The sequence below is a fragment of the Talaromyces marneffei genome, chromosome 1, assembly GCF_009556855.1.
Source record: "Talaromyces marneffei chromosome 1, complete sequence".
Lineage (NCBI taxonomy): Eukaryota > Fungi > Ascomycota > Eurotiomycetes > Eurotiales > Trichocomaceae > Talaromyces > Talaromyces marneffei.
The window spans coordinates 5,083,951-5,105,171 of record NC_072348.1 but is presented as its reverse complement, the minus strand read 5'-3'; the positions used below and the strand labels follow the sequence as shown (position 1 = coordinate 5,105,171).

Below are 21,221 nucleotides of genomic sequence, written 5' to 3'. Positions count from 1 at the left end.
CCCACGCCTACCATGCTTTTCTATATTCATATCTGTAGTATCATATCATCATCTTTACCATGTTCAATACCCCGCATCTTTTCTTCGTCAAAAATTTGGAACCCCTTTCCCCCCCTTTTTTCCCCTTTGTCTTTTCACCTTGACCTTTCACCAAAGAATGTTATGTCTTATCCATACTAACCGGCGCACAACGGCGAACTGAAAGGGCGAGTTTGCTTTGAAAACTGTCTTTGTATCTAATCTCTTCTCCTGAGAAGATTTGTACTAGTTGAACAAACGTGTATCCTGCTTACAAACAGCAATCTCCGAATCTTAGCCGGTGTGCGATAAAGGAGTATCAAGACTGGCGGAACGAGAGCCAACCGCATTGATAACATGACTAGATAGACCATTTCTCGTATGGTGATTATGTTTACTTCTTTTTTTTTATCAATGATAGAAAGTGAAGATAAGGGCTGAGATATCAGACCTTGTGACGATTTAGCGGCGGAAGCAGAGGAGCCGCCTCGATATCGACCCAACCCGGTTACCCTAATCAATTGATGCTTCCCAGATACGAACTCGATATCACAGCCATGTTAGAGTATATATTCCATGGCTTCATGTCCATGGCCTTGGTGGGGATGACGTCTGGAATCTTTACAATATTGACTGGCGAGACTTAGCCTACGCAGTGAAAATGGCATTCGGAATCCAAGAGCCAGCTGATAGCTTCCAGTCAACCTCAACAAACAGAATCCAAAGCACCGACAGTACCACGGAGCGTGTCCTAGTCCCACAGCCCTCAGACTCACCTCAAGATCCTCTGAACTGGCCACGGATCAAGAAAGAGCTATGCTTTTTGACAATTCTTCTAGGCTCCTTCGCCACTGGCTCCCTGGGACCACTCTTTGTGCCCGGGTTTGCTGTGCTAGTTGCCCATTTCAACGTTCCTCTCACTAGTATCACGCTCTCGAATGGCAGTCTTGTGACGGCTCTTGGTGTCAGTGCTTATCTATGTGCCTGTTTTGCGGCCGTGTTTGGAAACAGGATTGTGTACTTGGTTACTACGACGATAGTAGTGGTTACTTGCTGCTGGGCTGCTGCGTCGAAATCATATACATCGCTTCTTGTGTCTCGTGTCTTTCAAGCTGCGAAGCCTTTTCTCTTCCTTTTTACACTAGGGCATTGAAGTTAATAGTTTAAATATAATGATAGGCTTAGGAATGGGAGGCTTCTTCGCCCTTGCCGGCATAGCCTCGCTAAATGATCTTCATGTTTTCTTCGTGCACGAACGCGGTTTCAGTGTTGGTCTATGGAACTTTGGTGTTATTGCATCCGTCAACCTCACCCCGGTAATCAGTGGATATGTCATCTCCAAGCTCTCCTGGTGATGGAGCTTATGTATTCTGTAATACATCACCATGTAAATAAAGGCGGCGACGGATTTCGACTCGAGAAGCAACCTGGCATGGGTTAGAATTCGTTGTCTACTGTGTATTATTTTCTTGAGAACTGTGGGTATATTCGTCTCATTCATATCAAGATTCTAGAGAGAAGGGTTGTGACATCTCAAACTATGTACAGGGTCAAGATTAAGCTAGTGTATTGCACATATCGATAAAACAGAAAAGGATATATACGTCAGAATACCGACGCACTACTTGCGTTAGCTCATAAGAAGTCATCATCCTGTTGCTTGCCAGCAGATCTTCGCGTCCGTCTAGCCGTCATACGCCCTCCTTGTTTGTCAACAATTTGAGGGAATTCATCTATTACCGCCTGTGGTTGGACGGCTTCTTTTTGCTTCAATATTTCAGTAACATGAGCTTCATCGACATTGCCTCTGCGAGCAAGTCTCATAATCTCCTCTCGTGCGGCTGTTGCGTTAGGGTCTTCGTAGTTGAGTTGAGTCATCGCAGGTGTGCCACTCTCATCGTCCAGCCGTTCATCATTCTCGAGGAGCGGAGAATCGATATATCTCGTGAACTTACTGCTGCTTAAGAGAGAAGACAGACTCTGGCCAGTGAAATTTCGAGATAGTTTGGCCGTGAGGGAATGATTCGCATCGGTATCGGCGCTCACGGCACTACCATATCCGTCTTCATTCATGGTATCAATAGAACTGACACTAACTCGAGAGTCTGTTCTTTTAAACCCATTTCTAGATGATGCGGAGTTTGACCTCCCTAAATTCGGTCTGCGCCGTCGGGTTCCATTTTCTACTCCCACAATACTCCTTGCACGTGTGAGTTCCCGTGCCTTCTTGAGGAATCTATCCATTGAAGATTCTATGTCCTCAGACGATTTAGAGTGGAGAGAATTGCTACTGTCCTCCGAGGCAGCTTTCCCAGCGCTTTGGGTGACCTTGTTTTCACTTCCCTCTGTAGGTGGTTGAGAAACAACCGACACAGAATCCTTCTGTCTGTTACTGACAGATGGTTTCGTTGATTGATTTGCTTCATCTCCATTTGTTTCCGAGGCGGGAAAGGAGGCTTGTCGAAAGTGAGAATCAGCATGTGCTTCTGACCGCAATGAGGTTAATTTATGGGTGATGTCGGAGCTATTCTGTATACTTTTTGACTGCTCATGCTTTGCCTCCTTTTGTTGAGGACTGGATTTGTGAAGCATGTACGGTTCAAATGCTTTTCTCTTTCCCAACTGTACAGAGATCCAAAGCCAGTCAGCAGACACAACAGGAATCCCCCATTCTAGTGCGTGTCTGATCTTCTCAGTGTTCGCAGTTTGTAGGTCGTTACTTATGAGAACTGAAACATTGGGTGTGAGGTACTCCTCATACTTGGCACCTTCGTATTGTCAGAATAGTGTGCATACAAACAAATATTGAAGAGTAAAACGAACCCATCACGGCTACCATCTTGGATATATGTAGGAGATCAATCCCGGAAAACCCCGTGGAACAGATTTTCAGTCCTTCGAAACCTTTGTTTGTCAATATAAAATATCATTAATAATGAGGACGCAACTCACCTTTTAGTGGCATATGTGGAAACGGAGTACTCGTAACATGAGTCTCGGGTGAAACAAAGGTGTTTGCGTCCAAGCAACGTTCCAGCCACATGTCAGTGACTAGTTCGCAGCTAAAGCCGTTGTCATCTGTGGAAGGAACATCGGATCGTGGTGTTTTATACGATGAGATTATGTATAAACTGTTACCATTTTTAGGTATATTCGAACTTGAAAAGTCGTTGAGATGCTGTACAACGTTTGCTCCATTCACGCCAAGATGATGTCGAAGAACGTCGACCTGTGTATGTCAGTTTTACAAGCAGCACATTGGCAAGAGTAAGAAAGTGCACGTACCTGTTTGCTCGAGAACCCATGGATGTAGAAGTAGCAACCCTGTAAAAATCCTTCTTGTTCAGAAGCTGCATGTTCATCAGGGTCATCTGGGCCCGGTAGGTCCGCAAGCAGCTGGTTGTGTAACGTCTTGGTTTGTTGGGGAATCGAGGCCTCTTTCGTCTGTGAATCAACTGAAGAAACTTTGTCAAGCGAGGCAGAATTGACTTTTTCAGAAGAATTGAATCCGCCGCCTATGATATCACCCCAAATCCCCTCATTTTGATCGCCGAGCTTGCTACTCGCTACTCTGCGTAATTTACGTGATCGAGTGTTGGAAGATTCGGTCGTTGTCTTTCTCTTGACAGGCGCCTGGACTTGGCCACGGTTCCAGGCTCCGACGCCCTGTTCCTGAGGCGGAAGTAGAGGATCATAGCGAGTCTCATCTAGAATCATCCCTCGTTCCAAGCTGTCGCTAAACCATTTCGCACTGACAACTTTGATTGACCATTGCGTTGCAAACTTATACTTTGCGCCGCTGGCTTGTTGAGCAATGAGATGCGTGACGGTCTTGGTCAGGTCTTTACGAAACTCGGCGCCATTTGCTATGGTTGTCTCCTGTAGATAGGTACGATACGAAGCTTGAATTTGTATTAGCAGAACATTCACTCCATTGGTTCATATAGCACCTACGGTCTTCAAACCCCGTAACGCAAATCGACAGCCCGTGAAACGTAGGTAATCTGTATTTCTGCTCCAGGGCTTGCAAATCGGTATCTCCTCCGTCCATCCATGACTGTCTGACAGCCTCAATCCACTCTGGCATCAAGACCAACACATCACTGCGCTCACGGGCCACGAATTTGTATTTCTCGGTATTTGTTTCGCCGACTAATAGATGGGTCACGTCTGAGGTCAAGTCATATTTGTGAACAGCTCCCATTTGTCCAGCAATTTCGGCGAGCTTCGACTACAGCAGGATAAAAACGTTTAGTAAGGTGGGACTGGCTCTGGTGACAACTCAATGCTTACCCTCTGCTCAGGAAGGATAGATGTGAAGCAAAGAACCACGCCGGCGAGCGGGTGTTCTTTGTCTGAATAGGTCCGGTCAGCAAGTCCAATTGGTGTCGAAATTGAGGATGAGCAGACTTACTCTTCACAGTCTCGCCTTCCATTGCTCATGGTGATAATGTCAATCTCGTTGTCAAGGAAGTGGCAGAGCATTGACAATGTGGTGCATCTTTCCTTCCTCTTGACCATCAAAATGATTCAGGGCAAATGATTCGTTCTAGCGACGCGACGGAAAACACGAGGTCACGTGCATTTATTTGCCGTTGTAATTAAAGGAGCACGTGATGCGAGATAGCCCAATGAACGATTAGTGCCTGGGCCCCGATATGGCAGTCGCGTTATCGCGAAACGCGAAATTATTTCGGATGTTCTCCTCGAAGTCCAATGACCTGCTCAGATCATCAGCACCGCACCGGGGGCCCGGGTGTTATACCATCATAATACAACTCAACTCACCACTTTCGCTCATTTTCTATTCTTCTTCTAATTGAACTGCAGTTTTATGTACAGCGCTACATCGTACGGGCTAGGCACCGTGGTCTTGATCAGGCATTCTAAATTGGCTGTGCCAACTGTTCTGCGTCTTTCAACATCCAGCGTGAGGGAGATCTCCACAAGGGCGATGTTCCACAAAGCAGTAAAGGATCACTCCGGGAAAGGCTCCGTATCCGCAAAACCGCTTTATCCCAACAATCACAAATTGAATGCGAGTACGTTTTCGACCATCAAGCAACCTTCGGCCATTGCCGGTGCCAAACGCAAAATCGACATGGCCAGCGCAGGACAATCCGCGCTAGGATCCCTCCATGATGCCGTCTACTTTGATGAAAACGACTTTGATGACGACGATGACCTTGACTTTGAGATCCTCAAGCCGGGACCTCTAAGTCAAGATGCCGTCCCTACATCTAGCGAGACTCCGAGTTTGCCGTCACAGTCAAGCCATGGCGCGAATAACCCTATATACATTGCTAGATCGAGTACCACCGGATATAGTCAAAACACGAGGACCCAGAACGCATCGCAATCCGACATTAAATACCCAGAGCTCCTACAGGTGGACGACATGCCTCAAGAACAATTGCCGCCAAGCAGTATGCCAATTCCGTGGTCCTCATCTCCCCCCTCACATCATCAACCACCCCAGCAAAAGCGTCGCAAATTACCGTGGGGTCAGGAGGACAGCAGTAGTGGCTACAGCAATCCGATAACCCCGGCACCGACGAGAAGACCATCCTCAAAAGCCGAAATGCCCTGGAACAAGACTGCAAGTACTGTGAAGGACGAACAAAAGGAGTTGAGGAAAATAAATAAGAGGTCAACCACTACCGACTACCACTTAACGAAGCCTCAAGCAAGGGTTGCCTCTCTATTCCTGAGTGAGGAACAGAAAGCAGTTCTCGATGCTGTTGTAGATCGACAGAAGAGCATATTCTTCACCGGTTCCGCCGGAACTGGAAAATCTGTTCTCATGCGAGAAATCATCAAGAAATTGCGGGACAAATACAGAAAAGAACCAGATCGTGTTGCTGTGACTGCATCAACTGGTCTTGCTGCTTGTCATATTGAAGGTGTCACCTTACACAGTTTTGCTGGAATTGGACTGGGTAAAGAGCCAGCAACGGAACTAGTGAAGAAGGTACCATCTGTCTTTTGATACATTTCATAGAGAGATTGTTCTAACGTTGATTAGGTGAGAAAAAACCAGAAAGCTAGGAATCGTTGGATGCGGACCAAGGTTTTGATTGTCGATGAAGTGTCAATGGTGGATGGCGATCTTTTCGACAAATTAGAAGAAATTGCCAGGCGTATCCGAAACAATGGGCGGCCCTTCGGTGGAATTCAGCTGGTCGTCACTGGCGACTTCTTCCAGCTGCCCCCAGTACCGGAGACATCGGCTCGAGAGGCCAAATTTGCTTTTGACGCTGCTACCTGGAATACTTCAATCCAACATACCATCCTGTTGACCCATGTCTTTCGACAAAAGGATCCGGTGTTCGCAGAGATGTTGAACCAGATGAGACTTGGAAAGATTACACCACAAACGACAGAGGCATTCAAGAAATTATCACGGCCACTAGATTTCCATGATGATTTGGACGCTACTGAATTGTGAGTTTCACGCATCAGATATATGCTCAAGATAACTAACATGGGTAGGTTCCCTACACGTGCGGAAGTAGAGAATGCCAATGGATTGCGAATGAGCAGACTCTCTGGCGAGGTAATGACGTTCCACGCTCAAGACTCTGGCTCCATTCAGGATGTACAGATGCGAGAGAGATTACTCGCCAATTGTATGGCGCCACCGGTCATTCATCTGAAGAAAGGAGCCCAGGTTATGCTGATTAAGAATATGGAGGACAATTTGGTCAATGGCTCCCTCGGCAAGATTGTTGCCTTTATGGACGAAGCCACATTTGACTACTACCGAAATAACGAGGATGAGTTTACTGGTGATAATAAAGACGGAGACGATGACGATGATGCAGCTGCCCGAAACCGCAAGAAGCTTCGGGCTTTAGCACACAAGGACGGGGGCGTAACTACGAGTCGCAGGTGGCCTTTGGTTTGTTTTACTCAGCAAGATGGGACTGAAAGGCATCTACTTTGTCAGCCAGAAATCTGGAAAATAGAATTGCCCAACGGTGAAATCCAGGCACAGCGGTCACAAGTGCCATTGATTCTGGCATGGGCCCTTTCAATACACAAGGCCCAGGGTCAGACTCTCCCTCGAGTTAAAGTGGATTTAGGTCGAGTATTTGAAAAGGGACAGGCATATGTTGCACTTAGTCGAGCAACATCTCAAGCTGGACTTCAGGTTACTGGCTTTGAACCCCGCAAAGTCATGGTGCATCCCAAGGTCATTGAGTTTTATTCGAAGCTCACTGATATCAACTCAGTGGTCAAGCCCAACGGCAATGCCAAGAAAGAGACGAATAGCAGCAAAGCAGCCAAAGTAATCGATGAGTTCGATGAGCTGCACAATGAATATATAACGGGTCTGCAATAGCCTGTTGTTCAATTGCCATATGCAGAAATATCTTAGTGTAAATATATATTATTGAGTGTGTGAAGTTGAATTAGTTTCAGATATACTGCAATATAGCAAGCACACCAGGAAGTCAAGCTCAAAGGACATAATTGCAGAGCGATATACATAACTCCATACTCCGTAGGTCGTGTTATATAGGCAATGTTAAGGCCGCCTGCGGGGAGCTGCCCTTATCGATAAGAATCATGTGACGTACCAGGCCTTATCGGCTGCCGCCTACACAATTTAATTTATTGGGAAGCTCCACAGGTACATTCAACAACTTCGAGTCTTCAATTTCCAGTCACTCTCAACTTGCGCCCCTTGCCTTCCCCCTCCCCTCAATAACCTGGATTGTGGATAGATTTCCAGTGATATATTGAAAATACTACGCGAACAAATTTGCTCTCATAATGGCATCCGACTTTGTCGGCTACACAGTCCTCGTGACCCTCAGTTCACCTCCTAACTCACAAATACGAGGGACAGTCGCAAACATTCTTGGCCAGCGCCTGACTTTACATGATGGTGAGCAGAAATGAGATACTAAATTATAGACAAGTTGTTAATGAGTGCGGCAGTGACGCTCTTGTGGAATGGCCAACATTTCCCGTCCTACACCATTGATGCTGCTGGAATAGCAGATCTCGAGGTCTCCAGTTCACAGGCTCAAGCTCCATCTCACCATCCATCCGCTCCAAACGTTCCACAAACCGCTAGCACCCAATTGAGATATTCTCAGCCGCCACCTGTACCTCAACGACAACCTTTTGTCGACCCAGCGATAGTAAGCTTCTCGGCAGCACCTAGCAACCCAGTCACTAAACAAACGCCTGTGGCGGCTCTACTCTCAAGGACTGATTCTTTCTTGGGTTCGACCTCCAGTGTGCTCTCGGTCGACACCGCGCATCCACCACAAACAACCGAAAGGCATGATTCCACCGTAACTGCGATCTTGACTGAGCCATTCAGTAGTATTACTCTTGATAAGGCCGTCGACATAGAGGAAGAAGCAGTAAATGAGGTGCCTTTTGGCAATTCTGGGAAAGGTTCTACAAAACGAGGCAAACGAGGAGGACGCAATAAAGGGCAAGATCATAGTGGAAATGGATGGCGGCAGACAGCATTCGTTGAACCAGCTCGGCCGAGACTTCATACAGGTTACCCTGCCGATGATGATGTTATCCAATCGCGTGGGAAACATCGAAAAAACAACCGCAAAGCTTATGCGGAGAATTCGAATGGGTGGGCAACCGAAGATGCGACGGATATACAGGAACTCGGAGACTTCGATTTCCAGGGGAATTTATCAAAATTTGATAAGAGGCGCGTTTTTGATGAGATCCGAAATGACGATACCACCGCCGACGAAGATCGTTTGGTAAGCTTCAATAAAAGACCAAAACCCGGCACAAACGGCGGCAAGAATCTACACTGGTCAGAGAACGTCCTAGACAGCACACTAGCTCAGTGGAACAGTGAAGCAGGCGAAACCGAAACCGAAACCAGTGATGATAAATTCAGCAGCGGGAACTATTCCAATCGCGACAGGTCTAAACCACCCGGGAAAGCCCAGCTCACAAAAAAGAGTAGCCTCGTTTTGGGCCAAGCTGCGATGTCAGCGTCTTTCGGATCGGTCGGCCGTGGCTCGATTCCATCCCCACGAAATATCAGTCCGATGCCTAATCGACAATCTGGAAGAGTGTCACCGCCCAATGGAACCAATGGACCCTCGACCGGCAGTTTGCGTTTAACAACCACTAACCGGTTATGTCCAACTGTCAGCCCGCTTCAAATGCTTGAAGTCGAACAATTAGCCGTGACTGAGCTTGGTCTGACTGAGGATATGATTGTTGAGAATGCTGGTCGTGGAATTGCCGAAGCTGCTGTGGGTCGACTCGGGAGCGATGCGGCTGCACCTGCTGTCCTTGTCCTTACCGGAAACCATCGTACGGGTGGACGAGCAATAGCCGCTGCACGACATCTGAAAAACCGAGGGCATCGAGTCACACTGTGCCTTCTAGGTTTAGAGCATGAAACAGAACTACTGGAAAATTGCCGCAAGCAATTGGAGATATTCAAAAAGATTGGTGGGAGAGTGCTACGATGGGAGGAGCTTTCGGCTCGTCTTTTGACCCCTGATTTCAGCGTTGATTTAGTGATTGATGCCCTATTCGGTATGCACATTGCCTTTGAAGATCTAAGGAGCGACGACCAAGCCACAGCTTGTGAGATGATTGCTTGGGTCAATCGCAGCAACCTAGTAGTCATATCCGTGGATATACCCTCGGGTATTTCTGCTGCAACTGGTGGGATTCCCCCTTTCTTTTCCCCCTCATCTGTTGCGATTTTTGACTGACTGAAATATCAACAGGTGATGTAGGCATTATACAGGGTTCCCGACTTTCAATGGTTTCAGACTTCGTCGTCTGCTTGGGGGCGCCTAAGACAGGAGTTATGCAAGCACTACAATCCGGGGAAGGTAACTCATGGCAAATCACAGTGGCAGACATCGGTATCAGCCATGTAGTGTGGAGGAAGTACGGTACACGTCGTCGGCATGGTGTTGACTTTGGCAATCGCTGGGTTGTTAACTTGAAGTATCAGCCAGCAGCAGCATGATATACGACTGTACTTCAACTAAAGGGTCCTGTGGCCTCGATGACTTGTATTTTTAGACGACCAAAAAGGGAAGCTGAGCGTTCAATGACATAAATAATGGTACAATGATATATAGAGCTAGCGACCATGGCATGCATAATATTTTTGTTTTCACTCTAGATCAGAGAAGCAAGATTTAACCAAAATTTGCAGAGGAACTGAACTGTTCATCTAAATAATCTCATTAAGGGTTTGTCTGTCTGATATTCGAAATTCTATAAGCGGTTAGCACCATTGCGGCGAACTGAGCAGATGCCAAGACCTGGCACGGCCCACTTTATCGCCATACCAAATTTCCAAGGTCAATTCTTCTATTAACTTAAGTCGCCTTTGATATTTCTTTTTCATCTTTAGCAGTCAAGGTCAAGAAATATGGGTAAAGGTATGTTCTGCGCAGCTTTTCTAAGTCAGAAAGACCCGTTCTAACGTGTCGCGTTTAGGAACGGATAAGCTATATGTACGTTTGCGAGCTATGTTTCGACTGTTTGATTGAATGCCTACATACTAACTCGAATTGACTCCAGATTACTCACTCAGAATGGGCATCTGAAGACGCATACTCGGCCAGCGCTGGCGCTGGATTAGCCGGAGGACGAAATACCACTGTTCACGCGTCCTTCAAGCGTCTACCATTCAACTTTTGCTCGCTTTCGCTCCAACCTTTCAAACACCCGGTCTGCACAGCCCAAGGCACCATTTTCGATCTCACAAATATTCTACCTTGGCTGAAAAAACACGGTACCAACCCCGTTGACGGAAGTCCCTTGAAGAGCTCCGATCTGATAAAGTTGAACTTCGCAAAGAATGAGGCGGGTGAATATGTCGATCCGGTCACGTTCAAAGTATTCACGGATAACACGCACATTGTCGCGCTGCGCCCGTCGGGAAATGTTTTTGCATGGGATACGGTTGAGAGACTGAATGTCAAGGCTAAGATGTGGCGCGACCTGGTCACGGACGAGGAGTTTAGTCGCAAGGATATCATCACGTTGCAAGATCCGCAAAATATCGAGGCACGGAATCTGAGTTCTTTCAAGTATCTCAAAGACGGAGAAAGTGTGTTGACTGAAGAGCAACTCCGGGAGCGAAACGATCCTATCAACAACGTCAACTTGAATGCGATGGGTAGTTCTGCGAAAATCCTCAAAGCTAAGGAGGCGGTTGCGCGAGCGCGTGCTGAGCGTAGCGCGCAACAAACGAAAGGTTCCGCTAGCAAGGCTTTGCTATCAGAAAAGTCAAAATCGACTACTGTGTCTCATCAACCAACCAAACACGTCCCTTTCAACGCCGCTCGACATACAACGGGCCTTGCTGCGGCGTCCTTTACCAGCACAGGGTTGACTCCTCACACAGAAGCCGAGTTGGCCACTTTATCGGACGAACAATATATGTTGAAATGTGGAAGAGTCAAAGAAAAGGGTTACGCTCGTATCTCAACAACGATGGGTGATTTGAACTTGGAATTGCAGACCGAATATGCACCCAAAGCTGTCTGGAACTTTATCCACCTAGCCAAAAAGGGCTACTACAAAGATGTCATATTCCACCGTAACATCAAGGGCTTCATGATACAAGGAGGCGATCCTACCGGAACCGGACGTGGTGGCGAAAGTATCTGGGGAAAGAATTTTGATGATGAATTTGACGGGCCTCTCAAACACGATGCTCGAGGTACCCTCAGTATGGCGAATAAGGGTAAAAATACGAATAGCAGTCAATTGTACGTTCTCCTCTTTCTGAATCTCTCTTGAACGCATTCTAACGATTCACAGTTTCATAGCCTATCGTGCCTTGCCTCATCTGAACAACAAGCATACCGTCTTTGGCCGTATTATTGACGACCCATCACCCTCATCGACAACTTTGAACGCCATGGAAGTGGCGCCGGTTGACTCCACTACCAACCGGCCAGTTACCGACATTCGAATCAAAGATGTAACCATCTTCTTCGATCCGTTCGAGGAGTTCATGAACAAGCAAGCTACTCTGAACGCTGGGGGAGGTATCCAGGCTCAAAAGAAGAAGGATGACAAAGCTGCGGAGAATGTTGATGATGATTTAGTTACTTGGACCGGCAAGCGTGTCCGCGGTCTAGACGGATCCAGGTCTTCAGAAGCGAAGGAAGGTGGCGGGGTAGGCAAATACCTTCGAGCTGCGATAGCTGAGCAACAAACTCGAAAGCCTGGGGATGAGGATGAAATTGTTGAATACATGGATGATCCGGAACCTGAGCTACCAGAACCTACGCGCAAAAAGTTTAAGTCATCAGGAGGATTTGGCAACTTTGAGGGATGGTAGTTCTCCAGAAAGATTCAACTACAAGCAGCGACAATTAAGCTACATCGCTCTGGCACACATTTACCTTGCCCTATTATTTCGGCAACGCCTGCAGACCCTGATCATGCAGTTCCTACGCTGATGTATGAACGCGGGTCTCACATCGATCTGTATCTTGCAGCGCATATTGCCCTGATGGCTCCTCAAGCGTTGTGCGACTTCATGGTGCTCGCAACTTATGTTTTCCTGCTGGCGCAGCAGTTCCATCGCCTGTTCGAAAATGACATGTTGAAAGACCGGCTCTGCATTGGCTTTGACCGCATCATTCACAACTTGGTTGGCCAGGAACAAGAGCGGACGCTGGTGCCAGAAGCTGCAACCACAATGTTCCAGACCGCACTGCATTCGTAACAAAAGTCCTTGTTGCAGCCAGTGCATTTTTAGTATGTACACTTATTGTGAGTAGAGAGAATCAAGTAACTTACCGACAGGTAATATGATTACAAGCCTGATTCAATTCCACCATGGCCCTGCAGTTGTAGCAACGCTCCCAGCCTTGAGAGTTGGCTGTGGTTAACCCGTTCGTGATCGCTTGTTCCAGCCATTGTTCCTAGCTAGATTGCTTATGGAGTAGTAGAAAGAGCGGGAATAGCCGGTTGGCCTATAGAAATGATTATTTTAGATTCTCGACCTATTATACCATTACACACAGGAAAGTGCTTGAAGTTTGTTACCCCCACGTACTCGTAGACGGTGTTTTGAAACATTTTGATATGTCAGTTGTAACCCTAAGGTTGAATCTACGTACGTACCAATAGGATCGCAAGAAACGGCGGCTTCGTTAGCGCGGGCTCGGGCCTTGGTTTGTGTCTTTGTGGCTTTCGGTTCATTTTGTTTTTTCTTTTCTTTCTTAAAGACTCGCACTGATTGGCTTGAAATTTCAATATGCACGCCATTCTAGAAACTCTATGTCGTGCAGATATCAGTCACTATGATCCGTACTCTAGAAGAAGTCTTACCACCGGGTTACTAGTAGCCCGTAACCTCGGATACACGTAGTAGTAGATCACGAATCCTTCGATGATACTCTGTAGTCGCACTGGAGTACATCGGCGAGAGTTGCTGCCCTTATCTCCCAGCCCTATTCCCGATTCGGTAAGTAGCCCATGCGACCTCCAATTTTTTTGCTGTCGAGACACCAACAGACTTACAGAATATTTATTGCGTTGTTTCCCTGCTTCTTTCCCTCCCGGCGCTTTCTTTTCGTTTGGTCTTTCTCTCACGTCGCAGTGTTTGCTTCCGGTCTCCTGTTGGTCAATTGATGCTACTCCAATGGTTCCTGCTTTGTCGTCTCTTCTAATTCTATGAGTCTTGAACTGAAGCACATTTTCATCTTCCACGAACGCCCTCCCTAACACTACCGTACACAAAAGCCTTCTGTATTTCTGAATCTGTGTATGCTCTGGCCTTCCGGCCAGACTGCTGATTTTCCACTCTTCACTACCCAACACAAAAAAAAAAAAAAAAAAATGAACACCGACGACCCTGGGTGTCTACCAGGCACATCGCGCCTCCTCGACCACGGCGAGATCATCCTCTCCCCACCACCTACTAAATCAGTCAATGACCCATTGAACTGGTCCATTGCGCGCAAGTACTGGCATGCACTCCTAGTATGTTTCATCGCTGGATTTACCGCCGCGACATCCAACGATGCTGGCAGCGCCCAGTTCGGCGAAAATGAGGATTTGGGTATTTCCTACGAGGCGATGAACACGGGAGCTGGGGTGTTGTTCATTGGTATCGGGTATGGGACTCTTTTTCTCTCCCCTGCGGCATGGCTCTGGGGTCGGCGATGCACGTATCTCTTCTGTATTCTCATGGGATTGCTCGGTGCTATCTGGATGGCGAGGACTCAGTCGACTTCCGACTCTATCTGGAACCAATTGTTCGTCGGTATTTCAGAGTCTTGCGCAGAGGCCAATGTGCAGTTGTCGCTATCAGATTTGTTCTTTGAACATCAACGGGGAACTTTCATAGGTGTTTACGTTCTCGCAACCAGTGTCGGCACTTATCTAGGTCCTTTGATTGCTGGGTTCGTTGCCGATAGCAGTCTTGGATGGCGCTGGATTGGGTGGTTGGCTGTTATCATCTCGGGTGCTACCATCGTTGTTCTCTACTTTACCCTCGAGGAGACAATGTTTGATCGACCTGCGTACCAAGTCGGGGAGGTAATTACATCACCTCGCGAGAACCCCGAAGAGCCAGAGTCTGACTTGCAAGGACTGCAAGAAAAGAAAGCTGGCTTGTCGGATGCTGTGACTGCACCTGGAGAAACGACGGGCGAAAAGCCAAAGTCGTACTGGCAAAGCATCGCTCTGATCACACCAGCCGCCAACCTGGAGGGTTTCGGATTCAAGCAGTACTGCATTCGGCTAATGCATACTATGCGTGTATTTTCATTCCCCGCCGTCATTTACTCCGGTGTTCAATGGGGAGCTCAAGATGCTTGGCTCACGTTCTATCTCACCGTTGAAGATAATTACTGGAGTGACGCCCCGTGGTACTATGGAGACGTTGGGGTTGGCTTGATGAATCTCCCTTGTCTTATTGGTGCCGTGCTAGGCTGTATCTATGGCGGATACTTTTCTGATGTGTTCATGATCTGGATGGCGAAGAGGAACGGCGGAGTTCGAGAGGCTGAGCACAGATTGTGGTTCCTGTTCCCCTTGGCAATCATCTCGCCATTGGGCATGTTGCTATTCGGAATTGGCACTGGACAATCGTGGACCTGGCCAGGTCCCTACCTCGGGCTGGGTCTGATTGGATTCGGATGGGGCTGTACCGGTGATTTGAGCATGGCGTATTTGATGGATGCATACCCCGAGATGGTTTTGGAAGGCATGGTTGGAGTTGCAGTCATCAACAACTCCATCGCATGCATTCTGACATTTACGGCTAGTCTGTGGCTTGACAGCCAAGGCGTTCAGAATACCTTTATTGTGATTGCGGCTCTCGACTGTTTCTTTGTCTTGACTACTATTCCGATGATGTATTGGGGGAAGAGCTGCCGGCAATGGACCAAAACGCGCTATCTCGATTTTGTGCGTATTCGTGACTCTCTGTGAGAGAATTTAATTCGTTGTTGGTGGTGGTGGTGGAAAGGGCTGTGCAAGGGATAGGGGATGTCTTTGGAAAGAGCTGTCGACGGCGCTGTTACATCCGATGATTATCTTAGATACCTGGGTAGTTTAAGTTCATTCAATCAAATCCATTGATATTGATATTGTTGATATACTTACCCGGGTGCTAGAGTGGTACTGGGCTTGCATTAGTAGATGCATCCCAATCTATGCGTTGGCATCTTTGATATGCAGTAGGTACAGATTAAGCTAACAAGGCTCGGAGGACGACAAAGAGGAATTAAATCCCGTGAAGTCGCTAGAGCCTCCATCGTTTCTTGAGTAAAATGGTGCAGCCTGGAAGTTGTATCCCGCTAAAAGGACAAATCATTTATATCAAACATGATAGCCCTATAAGTCTCCTCTGGGTCTAGCGTCTGGGGGACTGAATTTCCAGGCGTCCCCGCAAACACCTTAGATCGTGGGCATCCATTCTCCACGCACGCTGATTGGCTTTTTCGTTTCCGCGATAGAGTCAGTTATCACACCGGGCTCGGTGCATGATAAAGAGGAATTAAATAGTATAATTTATAAAGTTACAAGAGTCTTAATTGTTTCTTAGTTTTAGACCATTTGAAGTAAAATGGTGCAAGCTGCATCCCTACTAAAGGATTTGTACTGTCAGGAGGAGAGCGTGGGTAACCGTATAAACCTCTATTAGCCACGCCAGCCAGTTAACTAAATCTAATTCCATTGAGAATCAGATGGAAATATTACCCTATCGCAAGGCTATGCATCTGCCTGTGTGGCAAAAACCACTTCCGCGTAACACCTGACAGATGGCGCCGCAGCTCTGCAGCCTCTTCTCGACACTGCTTCCGAGTGGAAGTTGACCGGTTTCAAGCTCGATCCCTGATACGTCAATACACAGTCGATAGTGAGCCTCATATCCCATCTCCACTTTCATCTTATCATTGCTGGCTATGGCACTGACTACCGCAGTGACTACTGCAGTCACTACCTCTTGGCTATCCTCGGATTGGTTGCGATGAGTCATCGGTTGAGTCATGACAGTGACTCAATTGGCCGGCCGACTCGACGTGCAGGAGCACTATAAAAACCGGTGATAGCCTCGCTTGCAGGGATTCGCATTTTGGTTCCTTTCTTGATACATGCGGGTTTCCGCATGGCCAGGCTCGTCCGAGTCAAATCAAGGACGGTTTTACGGGGATCAAGATAGAGGATGTGCTTATGAACCATCCTCGTACAGAGCAATGGTTGCAACAGTCCAAGGTTTTTTGGCCATTGTGCGACAGCGCTTACCGACTCTAGGCCGTCCTGCGATCCGTTGAAGAGATTCATCGCGGTACCAAATCTTGAAACCTCGATGGTCTGTCCCACAAGGCTTGAGGTTCCCATACCTCTCACGACGTAGACATCTTGGAGATACAGATGAGCTCGTCCGACAATCAACACCACTCCGTCTGAGGCTACGTGCCAACCGTGTCCCATAGTTTGCCGGAGAACTCGATTTGGTTCTCGCCAGGCCGCTTCATTGGTGTCCCAGCTCAGCCTTAGCTGCATACAGCACACCATCCTCAACGCTGTGCAACACCACTTATCCACTACCTTGAGGCTCAGCTTATTTATCGTGGAACCGAACAGGATACGAGCCACACCTTTCATGGCTACCGGTTATGCAGGCTTGGGTTTTGCCAGGGCAAAACACCACTTTCTACAGGGGTGTATCTGACACAGCCCTCATGTTATGGTAAGCTTATCATCAAGGAGGCCGTCGCCATGGATGTGTCTGTGTTTTTGAGCTTCAGGACTCAGACTGGGTAGCCTTCATATTGAGGTATAAATCATGTCCACTCGCCACCGGTTCAATTTACCTTGGAGCTTCTCAATATTCTTCAAGTCAGACTTTGATTCTTGTTTCGAGTGACACTGATAACACTACTCGCAACTTGACAAATCTACATATCGAGTTGATGTATGATCGGCCTCATGGTTGTGTAAACAAGCATTGATAACCTCCTTCGACATCATTCTTTACTTTCTGCCTAGTCGCTGCTTTTTTCTCTCTTCTGGCTTCACAAGCCCCTAAGTCTTTTTCATACCCCAATAATGGCTGTCTTCAATTCTATTCCCCAGGGTTCGTCCATGGGCCAACATCCGAGTTATGGCAATGAAGATCTACAGGAAGGATCTTACTCACGAGCAGATGTCAACTCCAACGCCAACAGAAAGGCGAATGAGACAAGAGCGAGATATGTGGGGGAGATGGAATCAGATTTATATGAACTCTGGCAATTCATCCCAGAGGAAAATGAAAACGGTGGCAAAATGTGGAAATCAGCCCCAAGGAAACTTGTTGCTAGCGATCAAGCAACGCTAGAAAATCTAGTGAAAACCATGGAGGCAGAAGATTCAGTGGAGGAGCAGTGGGAGTCTCTTTCCCCAAACAAACAAGCCCTTATAAAGGCGCTTGTTAGGGAACATAATCAAAGTGATAACCGTTACAAATGGAGTTACGTTTATATAAAGACGAAAACCAGGAAGGTGAAAGGTATCGGCAACCATCGAGACGTTACTCTCAAGATGGACGTTATCCTTTTGCGAGAACTTCAACACCAGCCTATGTCGGCTGAGGGGTCGTTCGAAGCCAGTTCAGCAGGTCATGCTGGTTCCCACTCTGGGGTTCCAAACAATCGATCCGGAGGTCAACTTACTCTTGACGACATGGCCAGGCAAGCAAATCATGCACATATCACTAGCAGCGGTCCTGGAATATATAGGGCTGCAGAAAACAGGGGTGTATCTGTTAATGGTCAGGTGCCCTCAATAAACTCACAGGTGCATCCCCAGTTACAACATTCACCACAGTATATATATGAGCAGCCACCATCCCATGCACAGGCGAATCCCCAGGTCCGTCTGCAGGGGCACATGCCTGCCCAGCCCGGTCCCCAGCAACAGGGACGGTCGCAAGTATACCCATACACGCAGAACACGATGCCACCTGAAGCAAATTATGCCATGACACAAGGAGCTCGATTTCATACGGCACAAGTCCAAGGAATGCAGAAAGGACAGGCGACTGACAAATATGGGGCAAAAGTGTCACCATTGCCAAACAATGCTTCGCCTGTGGGTGGCGGTATCAACATTGGGGTAAATCCATTTGCGAGCACCGACGACGAGGGAATACACCCTGCTCATAAAGCTTCGGCATCGCGCAACAACCCCAGCATGCAAAAACAGAGTGGGCGTTTTGCAGCAGGAGATCTTCCGCAACATGCACGGAAAGCGAATGCTACAGCACCTCCTCCCAAAGTCGTCCAACAAGACCGGAGAATAAATCGCCTGCGAGATGACAGCAGCTTCATGACAGACGATGAGTCCCTCTTTGAAGAGGAGGACGGATATAGTTCTGCAGCCAGTAGTGTTGGCTCAATTGCAAAGGGAAGTCTTCATCGGGAGAAGCGATATATGCGCCGCGAGATGAGCGATCGAGATCGGGGACATCGAACTCATTACCGGAAGCAAAGTCAAAAGAGCTACAGCCGTAGTGGCTACACATCTGGCAATGTTGACATCCTCCCGTCCACAAGCAATCATCGATCGCGAGAGAGCAGAAGGTATGGAGATATGAGTCGTGCAAGTAACCGCCCAGTTACAGTACATGAAAGCACACTCGACACTCGGACGCCAGGTCTGGCCGAATTGAATCTAAGTGCCAACGAGGCTTCATATAGACTGATGAAGATGGAGGAAACTCAACGAGCCCTCATTGACAAGATGGATCGTCTCAGCCTGAACCTGAACAAACCCGAGAGTCGTGATTATGTTGAAAGGGGTGTGACAGCCCGCGGCATCGAGCCTGAAATACGACGTACAGTGCTGGCGCAGCCAGTTTACTATCCAGAACCCCCTGTGTATCCTCGAAGACCGGCTTACGTGCCTCGAGAGATGCATCCAGCCTATATGGCTTCAGCTTATCATCCTTATATATACGAGCCTTATCCCTGATCGGTGCGACCTTCCATATTTCGTTTCTGATATGTGTTCAATCTATTATATACCATTCTTGTCCGTCTTAACATATACCCTCTTGTGTATTTTCAAGAACAGTCCCATATAGGGATACTTGCTCTTCGGTTTCGGGTCTGCTCATGGTTCCGTGACGTCAATGTATATGCATTCTCGCTTTGATTCAAATATGTGTATTTAGTTGAATTGAAATGTAACAAAATAAAACTCCGGACTACAGATATAGAAGTAGAGAGTATAGTTCATTTCCTCTTTGCGTGATAGGTAGACAAACAACCTAGGCAATGAGCTCTCCGGCGGACGATATCGGGTTTCGGTGTGAGCTCGGGTTGAGGGGCAACCATTACATTACGTCTTTGATCTCCTCCATTTTTCTCTAGACCTCAGACTTCGAACGTTAGATTTCATATTTCCACATTTTTCCGCTTCGGATCTATTCTCTTTCATACATCTATCCTTCTTTCTAATTCCAAATAAACCTCTTAATACAGCCAACATGCCTCGCCAATTCTTCGTCGGAGGAAACTTCAAGATGTTGGTACCCCGCAGTCCCTCCAAGCTCTCAACAACTTCACTGCAATCAACAGACAACCCAGCATCCTAACTCATTGAATTGCAGGAACGGAGTCACCGACTCCATCAAGTCCATCGTCACCAACCTCAACAACTCCAAGCGCGACCCCTCCACCCAAGTCGTCATTGCCCCTCCCTCCATCTACCTCACACTCACCCGCGAACTCGCCGATCCTTCTATCGGCGTCTCGGCCCAGAATGTCTATGACAAGCCCAATGGCGCTTTCACCGGTGAAGTGAGCGTGGAGCAGCTCAAGGATGCCGGTATTGACTGGACACTTGTGGGACACAGTGAGCGTCGTGTTTTGTTGCGGGAGGATGATGACGTATGCCCCCCCTTCTTTACCACCATCTGTTGTCGATTAAGGCTAATTGTTATGTGTCGGGTAGTTCGTTGCGCGCAAGACCAAGGCTGCTATTGATGGTGGCTTGAGTGTTATCCTCTGCATTGGTGAGAGCTTGCAGGTACATCCACCCCAGCACTGAAGTAAGGATAGAGAGCAGAGCTGATCAAATCAACAGGAGCGTGAAGCTGGAAAGACCATCGATGTCGTGACCACACAGCTCGGTGCCGTCGCCAAGGTCTTGAGCGAGGGAGAATGGTCTAAAGTCGTCATTGCCTATGAGCCTATCTGGTATGCCCTCCTCCCTTTCCAATTCGCCGTGGAGACTACTTGATTGACCTAATCTTTACCTGCAGGGCCATCGGAACCGGCAAGGTCGCTACCACCGCCCAAGCCCAAGAAGTCCACGCTGCTATTCGCAAGTGGCTCGGCGAGACCATCTCCGCCAAAGTCGCTGACGAAACCCGCGTCATCTATGGAGGCAGCGTTAGCGAGAAGAACTGCCGCGAATTGGCCAAGGAGAATGATGTCGACGGTTTCCTCGTTGGTGGTGCCAGCTTGAAGCCAGCTTGTAAGTTTTCCCCCACCCCGCCTTCGTTTTGCAATCCCTGGATACATACTGATGTATGCGATATAGTCGTTGAGATCATCAACTCCCGTTTGTAAGTTTAGCTGCTGAAGCAGTGAACAACTTCAAAGTTGTATCGGAGAAAATCCGGTTCAATCGGTGGAAACTTTTCGGTAGTCATGTACTTAGATGATCAAAAGTGGATATTGTCATAAATAAAAAAATAAGTACAACGC

The 21,221-nt window shown here is 47.7% G+C and overlaps 8 protein-coding genes across 8 annotated transcripts; 7 read left to right on the top strand and 1 right to left on the bottom strand.

Moving 5' to 3' along the window:
* Positions 1 to 679: 679 nt before the first annotated feature.
* EYB26_001880 (uncharacterized protein) lies at positions 680 to 1,171 on the top strand (the record flags this gene model as incomplete). Its single annotated transcript, XM_054261188.1, has 1 exon — positions 680 to 1,171. The coding sequence occupies one exon, from the start codon at positions 680 to 682 to the stop codon at positions 1,169 to 1,171; it is 492 nt and encodes a 163-aa protein (XP_054117163.1).
* Positions 1,172 to 1,653: 482 nt separating this feature from the next.
* EYB26_001879 (uncharacterized protein) lies at positions 1,654 to 4,454 on the bottom strand (the record flags this gene model as incomplete). The annotated part of the gene is made up of 7 exons (XM_054261187.1): positions 1,654 to 2,786; positions 2,842 to 2,922; positions 2,971 to 3,247; positions 3,304 to 3,920; positions 3,973 to 4,249; positions 4,312 to 4,373; positions 4,433 to 4,454. The coding sequence occupies 7 exons, from the start codon at positions 4,452 to 4,454 to the stop codon at positions 1,654 to 1,656; spliced, it is 2,469 nt and encodes an 822-aa protein (XP_054117162.1).
* A 518-nt stretch (positions 4,455 to 4,972) lies between these two features.
* EYB26_001878 (uncharacterized protein) lies at positions 4,973 to 7,363 on the top strand (the record flags this gene model as incomplete). The annotated part of the gene is made up of 3 exons (XM_054261186.1): positions 4,973 to 5,989; positions 6,044 to 6,462; positions 6,511 to 7,363. 3 exons carry the CDS (start codon positions 4,973 to 4,975, stop codon positions 7,361 to 7,363), a joined length of 2,289 nt encoding a protein of 762 aa, XP_054117161.1.
* A 434-nt stretch (positions 7,364 to 7,797) lies between these two features.
* EYB26_001877 (uncharacterized protein) lies at positions 7,798 to 10,006 on the top strand (the record flags this gene model as incomplete). The annotated part of the gene is made up of 3 exons (XM_054261185.1): positions 7,798 to 7,912; positions 7,966 to 9,693; positions 9,759 to 10,006. The coding sequence occupies 3 exons, from the start codon at positions 7,798 to 7,800 to the stop codon at positions 10,004 to 10,006; spliced, it is 2,091 nt and encodes a 696-aa protein (XP_054117160.1).
* Positions 10,007 to 10,417: 411 nt separating this feature from the next.
* On the top strand, positions 10,418 to 12,343 carry EYB26_001876 (uncharacterized protein; the record flags this gene model as incomplete). Its single annotated transcript, XM_054261184.1, has 4 exons — positions 10,418 to 10,427; positions 10,486 to 10,502; positions 10,570 to 11,765; positions 11,818 to 12,343. The coding sequence occupies 4 exons, from the start codon at positions 10,418 to 10,420 to the stop codon at positions 12,341 to 12,343; spliced, it is 1,749 nt and encodes a 582-aa protein (XP_054117159.1).
* A 1,508-nt stretch (positions 12,344 to 13,851) lies between these two features.
* On the top strand, positions 13,852 to 15,450 carry EYB26_001875 (uncharacterized protein; the record flags this gene model as incomplete). The annotated part of the gene is made up of 1 exon (XM_054261183.1): positions 13,852 to 15,450. One exon carries the CDS (start codon positions 13,852 to 13,854, stop codon positions 15,448 to 15,450), a length of 1,599 nt encoding a protein of 532 aa, XP_054117158.1.
* A 2,124-nt stretch (positions 15,451 to 17,574) lies between these two features.
* EYB26_001874 (uncharacterized protein) lies at positions 17,575 to 19,479 on the top strand (the record flags this gene model as incomplete). The annotated part of the gene is made up of 1 exon (XM_054261182.1): positions 17,575 to 19,479. One exon carries the CDS (start codon positions 17,575 to 17,577, stop codon positions 19,477 to 19,479), a length of 1,905 nt encoding a protein of 634 aa, XP_054117157.1.
* Positions 19,480 to 19,996: 517 nt separating this feature from the next.
* Positions 19,997 to 21,083, top strand: EYB26_001873 (uncharacterized protein; the record flags this gene model as incomplete). Its single annotated transcript, XM_054261181.1, has 6 exons — positions 19,997 to 20,034; positions 20,120 to 20,399; positions 20,464 to 20,538; positions 20,596 to 20,708; positions 20,774 to 20,988; positions 21,055 to 21,083. 6 exons carry the CDS (start codon positions 19,997 to 19,999, stop codon positions 21,081 to 21,083), a joined length of 750 nt encoding a protein of 249 aa, XP_054117156.1.
* Positions 21,084 to 21,221: the final 138 nt, after the last annotated feature.